This window comes from Coregonus lavaretus, assembly GCF_964263955.1.
Source record: "Coregonus lavaretus genome assembly, chromosome: 10".
Taxonomy (NCBI): domain Eukaryota; kingdom Metazoa; phylum Chordata; class Actinopteri; order Salmoniformes; family Salmonidae; genus Coregonus; species Coregonus lavaretus.
The window spans coordinates 8477261-8489097 of record NC_139997.1 but is presented as its reverse complement, the minus strand read 5'-3'; the positions used below and the strand labels follow the sequence as shown (position 1 = coordinate 8489097).

The 11837-nt window shown below is 42.9% G+C and overlaps 1 protein-coding gene across 1 annotated transcript in view; it reads right to left on the bottom strand.

Moving 5' to 3' along the window:
• Nucleotides 1–2702: 2702 nt before the first annotated feature.
• exd3 (exonuclease 3'-5' domain containing 3) overlaps nucleotides 2703–11837 on the bottom strand; it is a 59470-nt gene continuing 50335 nt past the window's right edge. The window contains exons 21-22 of the mRNA XM_084170828.1: nucleotides 4790–4856; nucleotides 2703–4658 (exon numbers count right to left, since the gene is read on the bottom strand). Coding sequence (XP_084026954.1) covers nucleotides 4270–4658; nucleotides 4790–4856 — 456 coding nt within the window. The 3' untranslated portion in view covers nucleotides 2703–4269. The remainder of the gene's footprint in view (nucleotides 4659–4789; nucleotides 4857–11837) is intronic.

Here is an 11837-nt window from a genome sequence, read left to right as displayed (position 1 = left end):
TGCGTGGCCAAGCACAACTCCAACACCATCATTAAGTTTGCTGACGACACAACAGTGGTAGGCCTGATCACCGACAACGATGAGACAGCCTATAGGGAGGAGGTCAGATCCCTCAACGTGAGCAAGACAAAGGAGGTGATTGTGGACTACAGGAAAAGGAGGGCCGAACATGCCCCCAGCGTCATCCGGGTTAGGGGAGGGTTTCGCCGGCTGGGATGTCCTTGTCCCATCACGCTCTAGCGACTCCTTGTGGCGAGCCGGGTGCATGCATGCTGACTTCGGTCGCCAGCTGCGGCTGCCTTCCGGGTTAAGCGAGCAGTGTGTCAAGAAGCAGTGCGGCTTGGCAGGGTCGTGTTTCGGAGGACGCATGGCTCTCGACCTTCGCCTCTCCCGAGTCTGTACGGGAGTTGCAGCGATGAGACTGTAACTACCAATTGGATATCACAAAATTGGGGATAAAAATAAAACAATATGAAAGGTGGTACACAATGATGTGTTGTATTGGATTTGCCCCAAACATAACACTTTGTATTCAGGACAATGCAGTTTTACTTTAGTGCCTTATTGCAAACAGGACCCATGTTTTTGAATATTTTTATTCTGTACATGTTTCCTCATTTTCACTCCGTCATTTAGGGTAGTATGGTGGAGTAGCTACAATGTCGTTGATCCATCCTCAGTTTTCTCCTATCACAGCCATTAAACTCTGTAAAAGTTTTAAAGTCACCATTGGCCTCATGGTGAAATCCCTTAGCGGTTTCCTTCCTCTCCGGCAACTGAGTTAGGGAGGATCCCTGTATCTTTGTAGTGACTGGGCGTATTGATACACCATCCAAAGTGTAATTAATAACTTCACCATGCTCAAAGGGATATTCAATATCTGCTTTTTAAAAATATATACAGTACCAGTCAAAAGTTTGGACACCTACTAATTCCAAGGTTTTTCTTTATTTTTACTATTTTCTACAATGTAGAATAAAAGTGAAGACATCAAAACTATGAAATAACATATATGGAATCATGTAGTAACCAAAAAAGTGTTAAACAAATCAAAATATATTTTATATTTCAGATTCTTCAAATAGCCACCCTTTGCCTTGATGACAGCTTTGCACACTCTTGGCATTCTCTCAACCAGCTTCACCTGGAATGCTTTTCCAACAGTCTTGAAGTTGTTCCCACATATGCTGAGCACTTGTTGGCTGCTTTTCCTTCACTCTGCCGTCCGACTCATCCCAAACCATTGGGTTGAGGTCGGGGGATTGTGGAGGCCAGGTCATCTGATGCAGCACTCCATCACTCTCCTTCTTGGTCAGATAGCCCTTACACAGCCTGTAGGTGTGTTGGGTCATTGTCCTGTTGAAAAACAAATGATAGTCCCACTAAGCCCAACCAGATGGGATGGCGTATCGCTGTAGAATGCTGTGGTAGCCATGCTGGTAAAGTGTGCCTTGAATTCTAAATAAATTACAGACAGTGTCACCAGCAAAGCACCCCCACACCATAACACCTCCTCCTCCATGCTTAACGGTGGGAAATACACATGCAGAGATAATCCGTTCACCCACACCGCGTCTCACAAAGCCACGGCAGTTTTGGACTACAGACCAAAGGACAAATTTCCACCGGTCTAATGTCCATTGCTTGTGTTTCTTGGCCCAAGCAAGTCTCTTCTTCTTATTTGTGTCCTTTAGTACTAGTTTCTTTGCCGCAATTCGACCATGAAGGCCTGATTCACACAGTCTCCTCGGAACAGTTAATGTTGAGATGTGTCTGTTACCTGAACTCTGTGAAGCATTTATTTGGGCTGCAATTTCTGAGGCTGGTAACTCTAATGAACTTATCCTCTGCAGCAGAGGTAACTCTGGGTCTTCCATTCCTGTGGTGGTCCTCATGAGAGCCAGTTTCATCATAGAGCTTGATTGTTTTTGCGACTGCACTTGAAAACACTTTCAAAGTTCTTGAAATGTTCTGTATTGACTGACCCCCATGTCTTAAAGTAATGATGGACTGTTGTTTCTCTTTGCTTATTTGAGCTGTTTTTGCCATAATATGGACTTGGTCTTATACCAAATAGGGCTATCTTCTGTATACCCCCCCTACCTTGTCACAATACAACTGATTGGCTCAAATGCATTAAGGAAATAAATTCCACAAATGAACTTTTACGAAGGCACACCTGTTAATTGAAATGCATACCAGGTGACTACCTCATGAAACTGGTTGAGAGAATGCCAAGAGTGTTCAAAGCTGTCATCAAGGCAAAAGGTGTCTATTTGAATAATTTCAAATATAAAATATATTTTGATTTGTTTAACACTTTTTTGGTTACTACATGATTCCATATGTGTTATTTCATAGTTTTGATGAATTCACTATTATTCTGCAATGTAAAAACTGGTAAAATGAAGAAAAACCTTTGAATGAGTAGGTGTGTCCAAACTTTTGACTGATCAATAGGTGCCCTTCTTTGCGAGGCATTGGAAAACCTCCCTGGTCTTTGTGGTTGAATCTGTGTTTGAAATCCACTGTTTGACTGAGGGACCTTACAGATAATTGTATGTGTGGGGTACAGAGATGAGGTAGTCATTAAAAAAAAATGTTAAACATGATTATTGCACACATAGTGAGTCCATGCAACTTATTAAGCACACCTTTACCCATGAACTTGCCATAACAAAGAGGTTGAATAGTTGACTCAAGACATTTCAGCTTTTCACTTTTTTATTAATTTGTAAACATTTCCAAAAACATTATTCTACTTTGACATTATGGGGTATTGTGTGTAGGCCAGTGACAAAACAATCTCAATGTAATCCATTTTAAATTGAGGCTATAACACAACAAAATGTGGAAAAAGTCAAGTGGTGTGAATACTTTCTGAAAGCACTGCAGAGTCAGATAGATATACAGTTGAAGTCAGAAGTTTACATACACTTAGGTTGGAGTCATTAAAACTCATTTTTCAACCACTCCACACATTTCTTGTTAACAAACTATAGTTTTGGCAAGTCGGTTAGGACATCTACTTTGTGCATGACACAAGTAATTTTTCCAACAATTGTTTACACAGATTATTTCACTTATAATTCACTGTACCACAATTCCAGTGGGTCAGACATTTACATACACTAAATTGACTGTGCCTTTAAACAGCTTGGAAAATTCCAGAGAATGATGTCATGGCTTTAGAAGCTTCTGATAGGCTAATTTATATCATTTGAGTCAATTGGAGGTGTACCTGTGGATGTATTTCAAGGCCTACCTTCAAACTCAGTGCCTCTTTGCTTGACATCATGGGAAAATCAAAGGAAATCAGCCAAGACCTCAGAAAAAAAATTGTAGACCTCCACAAGTCTGGTTCATCCTTGGGAGCAATTTCCAAACGCCTGAAGATACCACGTTCATCTGTACAAACAATAGTACGCAAGTATAAACACCATGGGACCACGCAGCCGTCATACCGCTCAGGAAGGAGACGAGTTCTGTCTCCTAGAGATGAACGTACTTTTGTGCGAAAAGTGCAAATCAATCCCAGAACAACAGCAAAGGACCTTGTGAAGATGCTAAAAGTCAATGAACCCTTCCTGTTGAAATGGAGCAATAAGATAAGCACATAATGACATCCAAAACGTTATACTAATAATTCAAGAAAAGTAAAAAACTAACTAAGATGTTGGCTGTACCACCATCCTAATAAGATAAGAATGAAATAAATAATTGAAAGAAATATGGAACGCCATCAGTGATGACGAGAGTTCCCTTTTTATAAAACAACTTATTTTATAATCAACAATAAAATACAGGATTCAATGCATGAAGGCCACAGAATACAGAATAGTATGAAGCCCCTTGTCACTTATGGAAAAGTAGTTAAAATCAAACCGGCTTTAAGATGAAGAACATATATCTTCATAAAACATATACTACTAAAAAAGATTCCCAGACAGTAGACCGCAGTCATAACCTGATCCATACCCACATAAAAAGACAAACCAGTCTTTCAACTCATAATAACATATGGCTTCAAAACTGAAGGTAATTTGAAGGTAAAATTGAAGTTAATTCCAATGTAATAACATAATAACAGTCTCTGTAGAACGGGACGATGTAAACTAGGAAGATGAAAAGGTAGAGGAAATGGAAAAGCACCAAAATAGGTGTGTGAAGACAGTAATCAGTACAGTAGGCCTAGTTCAGTCAGCGGCCATTTTGATTCCTGCAAGATGGACTGAGAGTTTAGGGGTCAGAAGTTAGGGGTCGGGCCTGTTAGGTTGAAGAACTCGGAGTATCCTCAGTATCCTCAGTTATACACAACACTTCCTGAAACTGTGACAGGACCCTGCTGAAGTGGGAGCCCTCCCAGAAGACCTTGCCACAGCCGGTGCAGATAAAGAAGAAGGGTATCCTGGGTAGCAGGCCGGGGGGCACGGTGTGCAGCTGTAACACCGCTCCCCGAGGGAAGGTGAGGGTGGAGGAGTCCAGGTCTGACAGAGGGGCCCAGCGACAGTGAGGGGAGTACCTGGGGACCCCTGGGGCCAGGAACGGGACCGGGACAGGGGGGGTGGAAAGGGTGGGAAGGGTCAGAGGATCCAACGAGTCGTCCAAGGTCTCACCCTCCGGTGGAACAGGAGCCTGCTGCTGTTGTTGTAGAAACCCTGCAGAGAGGAACAGAAAACTCACTGAATATAAAATATTTGTCCCGCAGGAACTCCATTCATTTACTTTTCTAAATTAAACGTCTCACATTTGAAAGAAAAGGTGTCTGAGGAAGGGACAGGGAACGTACCTCTCTCCTTCAGCAGGCGTGTCATGTCTTCTCTAGGCATCTTCAGGTACTGGTCACTGTTACACACCTTTAAATACATAAAGATACAGGTCACTGTTAAGGTTTCCGCATGCTTCGGTTTGGCTGGAGCCTAGCCGAGAACCGAACAAGTGTTCTAGCCTACTCCCTTAATAGACCTTAGCTTGAAAAACGAGAAAACGCTTCCATAGTACTGTTTGTCCATCTTGAGACGCCATAGCAAAAATAAACTTCCTCAAAATAGTCAGAATGAATCTAAGATAGCTCAAGAAATCTGTCATTCATTTTGACGTTTTTGCAGAGGAGATCTTAGTTGCGCAATTTTACATCTAACTAAGCTGTTTTGTGCAGTACAAACCCTTACCGAACACCAAAACGTCATACAATTTAGTCATAATATATGCAAGAACTGTTCCGAACTGTTTCAGATGGGAAGCATCCGGACGCCTTTACACACCCAGCCCTCCTACACACCTTGAAATACAGAAAGAAAAGTTAATATTTAACTACTGTATTACATCGGCATGGTATTCACAAGAGACATGAATGGAGCATGGAGCTGGCAACACCAGTGGGCCCACATGTACTGAATAAATGTGCCTGTGTGAACTGTAAGTCACTTTGAATAAACACGTCTGCTAGCCAAAAAAAGAGACTGTGTAAAACTTCCTCTCCAAGGTAAGGCATTTCATGTGATGTTGTGAAGACCATCAGGCATTTCCGCAGCACCCACACACCAGACACAGACACACAGACACCAGACCAGGAGTCAACCAGTGTCTACCCCACTCTCTCTCTCTCACACACACACACATATACACACACCTCACCCCCCACCCCACCCAGGGGACAGAGAGGAACTGTGGAGACAACGTTGACGCCTGGGTAGCATTCACACGTCCTTGGTGCTTTTGTGTTCTCTAGTATACCGTTTGACATGGCTGAGCCCTCGTCTGTAGCCCCCTTGGCAGCAAGCTGGTGCTAAACGCCCTGTAAACACACCTGAACTCCACCCCTGTATAACAACACCACCACTTAAAGAAGGGGGCTGTAAATCAGACAGACAGACAGTAGAGAGAAAACAGGGTTGTATTCATTGGGGGAAAGTGTAGCAACGAAAATGAGCGTCCCTCATTGTAAAAGTTTAGGTAGTCCCTCCCCGTTTCAGTCTTTTGAACTCCGTTTGGTGCCTAATGAAGACGACCCAGCTCAGTTCCTGGCCTCTGTGGACAGATTGAACTATAGTAGCTACAGTGTTAATTAATATACTTAGCATTAGAACATTAACAGTCTACGTTAATAACACGTATAATAATGTGTATATGATATGTTATGAGTTTGATCATTTTCTGGACTAATCGTGATCCTATTCTGTCTGTTACTAACACTGCTTTCACATAGGATTCACAGCATTTTGCCGGCATCCCTGGGACGAGTGCTAGTAGTGGTGCGCAGATGTGGGTGGGCGTCTACTTTAATAAATCCATTGACAATATACACCATCAAAAATAAATCCATTATTCATGTGTTTAGGCATGTCCTAAGAAAACATTAAGACTAATTCAATGATTTTTCAAAAGAATAGAATAGCATATTTTGCGTTTAATTAGGCCTGTTACAAGTCTGTGTAGCCATGGCTGCGCCATCCAAATGAAATCAATTGTTAGTTATTTTGTTCATTAAAACAGACAAGACACACCTACCCAATCACAGTCAACACACATATACACTGAGTGGACAAAACGTTAAGAACACCTGCTCTTTCCATGACATACTGACCAGGTGAATCCAGGTGAAAGCGATGATCCCTTATTGATGTCATCTGTTAAATCCACTTCAATCAGTGTAGATGAATGTGAGGAGACAGGTTAAAGAAGGCTTTTTAAGCCTTGAGACAATTGAGACATGGATTGTGTATGTGTGCCATTCAGAGGGTGAATGGGCAAGACAAAAGATTTAAGTGCCTTTGAACGGGGTATGGTAGTAGGTGCCAGGCGTACCGGTTGGTGTCAACTGGAACAATGCTGGGTTTTTCACGCTCAACAGTTTCCTGTGTGTATCAAGAATGGTCCACCACCCAAAGGACTTCCAGCCAACACAACTGTGAGAAGCATTGGAGTCAACATGGGCCAGCATCCCTGTGGAACTCTTTCGACAACATGTCGAGTCCATGCCCCGAAGAATTGAGGTTGTTCTGAGGGCAAAGGGGGGCGGGGGGGTGCAACTCCATATTAGGAAGGTGTTCCTAATGTTTGGTATACTCAGTGTACATTATAGTAAAAATATAACAGAATAAAATACAAATAATATTATTCCTATACAACTTGTGGAACCTCTAAAAAAGTGAGATTTTGAAATGGAGCCCAAGCCCATGCTTTTTTGATCCACATGGAATCTCTTTCCTACCCCACTCCACTTTGTTAGGGAGCAGGCGTAGGGTCTGATCTTCATGACACTGATAGAAAATAATAGCAATCTATATTTTCAAAAGCATGTCTCATGCTCATATTTCACAACCTCCTCAGGCTTTTGGAGTTGCCTATAAGTGATTGACGCAAAATAAAAGTCCTACTCTTGATTTAGGCTACATTGTTGCATGCTAAATGTTTCTGATCAGTGATAGATGGGCAAAGGAATATATTAGCTGTACCGGCTCCACTTATTTGCCCAGCCAGAAACAGATGAACCAAATAGCCTATACAGACAGATTCAGTGAAACAAAATCACATTGATTGATTATCAGACAAGTCAGTGAAGTCACAGGCTTCTGGTCGGGAGTAGACCTAGGATACTAGGCGACTGCGAGTGAAGAGCAAAAATAATCCACTTGTTAAACTTGATTGGTTTATCAAGACGAGTCCCAACCCTTTTCTAAAAGCAGCGCGACCGAATCAAACCGGTGCTGAAATGATCATCTAGTTTATTACAAGGATTGGATGACTTTGGGAGTTTCAGTAAGCAACAATTTGATACATGCATTCAATTGCATTAAATCAAATCAAATGTGTATTTGTCACATGCGCCGAATACAACAGGTGTAGACCTTACAGTGAAATGCTTACTTACAAGCCCTTAACCATCAATGCAGAGTAAGAAAATATCTGCTAAATAAACTAAAGTAAAAAAAAGTAACAATACAATAACAATAATGAGGCTATATACAGGGTGTACAGGTACCGAGTCAATGTGCGGGGGTACAGGTTAGTTGAGGTAATCGAGGTCATATGTACATGTAAGTAGGGGTAAAGTATTTATGCATAGATAATAAACAGTGAATAGCAGCAGTGTATAAAAGGGGTCAATGCAAATAGTCTGGGTAGCCATTTGATGAACTGTTCAGCAGTCTTATGGCTTCGGGGTAGAAGCTGTTAAGGAGCCTTTTGGACCTAGACTTGGCGCTCCGGTACCGCTTGCCGTGCGGTAGAAGAGAGAACAGTCTATGACTTTAGGGCCTTCCTCTGACACCGCCTAGTATATAGGTCCTGGATGGCAGGAAGCTTGGCCCCAGTGATGGACTGGGCCGTACGCACTACCCACTGTAGCGCCTTGCGGTCGGATGCCGAGCAGTTGCCATACCAGGCGGTGATACAACCAGTCAGGATGCTCTCGATGGTGCAGCTGTAGAACCTTTTGAGGATCTGAGGACCTATGCCAAACCTTTTCAGTCTCCTAAAGGGGGAATAGGCGTTGTTGTTCCCTCTTCACGACCATGATAGTTTGTTGGTGATGTGGACACATTAGACTACTTTATTCCAGTATGTGTGTCATTCAGTGATATTCATTCCCACAGTCATTCTTTATGGATCCATCCAGTTGTGGTTAAGAAAACAGTGCATGCTTAGTGGTGGGCTATGCGATGAGATGGGTTAAGTGACATGCCGCGCAAAGTTTAGAACTGGCAGGAGGGGAGGATAGTAGTAACGGGCGCTGCCTAGCAACCATCAAGAGCTTAAGAGCGTAGTGCGTGTCAATGCTGCCTCAGCATTACGGCTACGTTTCATACTGAGCCGTAGGCAGAACTTTACCGAAAACATTACTAGGTCGTTTGGCGGAAATAAAAGCGTCGGCTTTGATACCGGCAATACCTTTCAGATCTAAAGAAAAGGAGGAATAAAGATGGCGGATAATCGTCTTCGTATGAAAGGGATATAAGCGATGGGAGTGTAGATCCTCCATGGAGGTGTAGGAGTGACACCAGGTACTAACCTCTGGCTGTCTGGTTGGAGACATCGCTCTCACGCCCTCAGTATTCTACCTTGGCTGATCTCTCACACACACACACACACACACACACACACAAGCATTTCAGCCAGGAAAAGAGTCACTATTTACTCAGCTCAAAGTTTCCCATGGTTGAGCAAGTCAAAACCTGCTCCCGTAACTCTCCCAGCTTATCCATGTACTCACACACTCCATTCTTTCTTTCCATCCACGTTTGTTACACAGACACAACACACCGTCCTCACACACACAGAGACACACACTGTCCTCACACACACAGAGACACACACTGTCCTCACACACACACACAGAGACACACACTGTCCTCACACACACAGAGACACACACTGTCCTCACACACACACAGAGACACACACTGTCCTCACACACACAGAGACACACACTGTCCTCACACACACCGTTCTGACACAAATACAGACACAACATCATTCCCTCTCTACACACAAACACACACACACAATACAATAAAATGCCACCTTGGTGTTAAAATGTGATTTGCATTTTGCATTTGCATCTTTCTCAAAGTATATGAATAGCATATGAATCATTGTTTAAAACAGTAGAGGCAATGTTTTGTCTAGAGAGAGCAAATTAAGTAGCCTATGTAATACTAACTACTTAAAAAATTATGAAAGTAAGTTAAAATACACTTAGATAAGAAATACAAGTTGTCCATACATAGACACAAAATGTACACTGTGTAAAATGTTTCATGAGTGTTGCAAAGATACAGCTCTCTCTACTCTTCTTACAAGTCTGGGTATCTCACACTTTTTGGGACAAAGCCAAAGAGAATGTTCCTTGTTGTGACAAGGCTATCAGAATGTGATACTGTGTTTCAAAGGAGAGGTGGTAGAGAAAAGACTAGAGAAGAGAAAGACAGAGGGACAGCGAGTGAAGAGGGAGAGGAAAGGTGGGAGGTGGTGGGAGAGACTTTTCTTCAACCCACACAAACACACACACACACACACACACACACACACACACACACACACACACACGCACAGTCCCGCTCTCCTCTCCTCAGGCCGCTCCCATGGGAAAATCCTGGACCGCACACAGGGGGCAGGACTGGCCGGCTGCTGGGTCACATAACCCAGTGCTGCTAGCCAATGGAGAGCTAGTGAGCCAGCCGCTAGCCAATGGAGAGCTAGTGACCCGGGCCGCTAGCCAATGGAGCGTTAGTGACACGGGCCGCTAGCCAATGGAGAGCTAGTGTGCCGGCCGCTGGCCAATGGAGCACAAGTGACTCAGGCCGCTAGCCAATGGAGCGTTAGTGACCTGGGTCGCTAGCCAATGGAGCATTAGTGATTTCATTCAAACTGCAGCGAGCGGAGAGAGTCAGGTAAAGATCTGCTAGGGAGGGAGGGAAGGAGGTGTAACAGCGTGGGAACTGGGGGGAGGGGTGTTGGAGAGAGAGAAAGAGCGCGAGCGAGAGACTCTCCAGGACCTGCCTCTCTCTCCACTAGTAGTTACCTAACCTCTCTGCTATGTGGTGGTTGGTATGCTAGGAACTATGGCCAACACATAGACACTGATGCAAAATAAAAGCACATTATTTGTTTGTTTCATTGAAACCAAAATAAAAGCTAAGTACTGTGCTAAATACATGTGGGTTGTGGTACAAACCAAAGCTGTGCTTAAAATGATTAAATGAACCAAAATAAATACTATACAGTCAGTGCTCACACATGTGGGTTGTTGTGTACATGACATAAAAATAAACTGTATATATGCTTTACATGAACTGATATGTCAAATAAACAAAACCTTTCAAACGATCAAAAAGTGCTCTTTTTTTAGACTTTCCCAGTTACAACTATGGCAATTAGTTGTTTAAGGGGGTAATGAGTGCATTTAGCTGCACTCATTGGGTTTGAACTCCCCACTTTCACATCACAGGGACCCTGCAGCTCTGATTAGTGCATCTGGGTTAATGAGTAGGTCTGACCTGTGAACCCTGAACATGGAACAGCTAGGGGCCTGTCTTAACTGGATATCTATTATCTACAGACTACCTCAGGCTAACGTCACAAACAGACAGGTCGGCAGCCAGGCATGTTTTCCCCTTTGTGTTTCCACCAACATACAGCTGCGTGAAGTCAGATAATGTTGGGTTAGGTTGATAATGTTGGTTTAGGTTGATAATGTTGGGTTATATTGGGTTATGCAGCCTAGACAATGTTGGGTTATGTTGATAATGTTGGGATGTGCTGATCATGTTGGTTCATGTTGATAATGTTTGGTTATGTAGCTTAGATCATGTTAGTTTTGTTGATAATGCTGGGCTATGTTGATAATGTCATGTTAATAATGTTGGGTTATTTAACCTAGACAATGCTAGGCTATGCCGATAATGTTGAACCATGTTGATAATGTTGGGTCATGCAGCCTGGATAATGTTGGGTTATGTAGCCTTGATAATGTTATGTACAGTGCCTTCGGAAAGTATTCAGACCCCTTGACTTTTTCCACATTTTGATACGTTACACAGCTTTATTCTAAAATTGATTAAATTGTTTTTTTCCCTCATCAACCTACACACAATAGCCCATAATGACAAAGCAAAAGCAGGTTTTTAGAAATGTTAGCAAATTTATTACAAATAAAAATATCACATTTACATAAGTATTCAGACCCTTTACTCAGCACCTTTGGCAGCGATTACAGTCTCGAGTCTTCTTGGGTATGACGCTACAAGCTTGGCACACCTGTATTTGGGGAGTTTTTCCCCTTGTTCTCTGCAGATCCTCTCAAGCTCTGTCAGGTTGGATGGGGAGCATTGCTG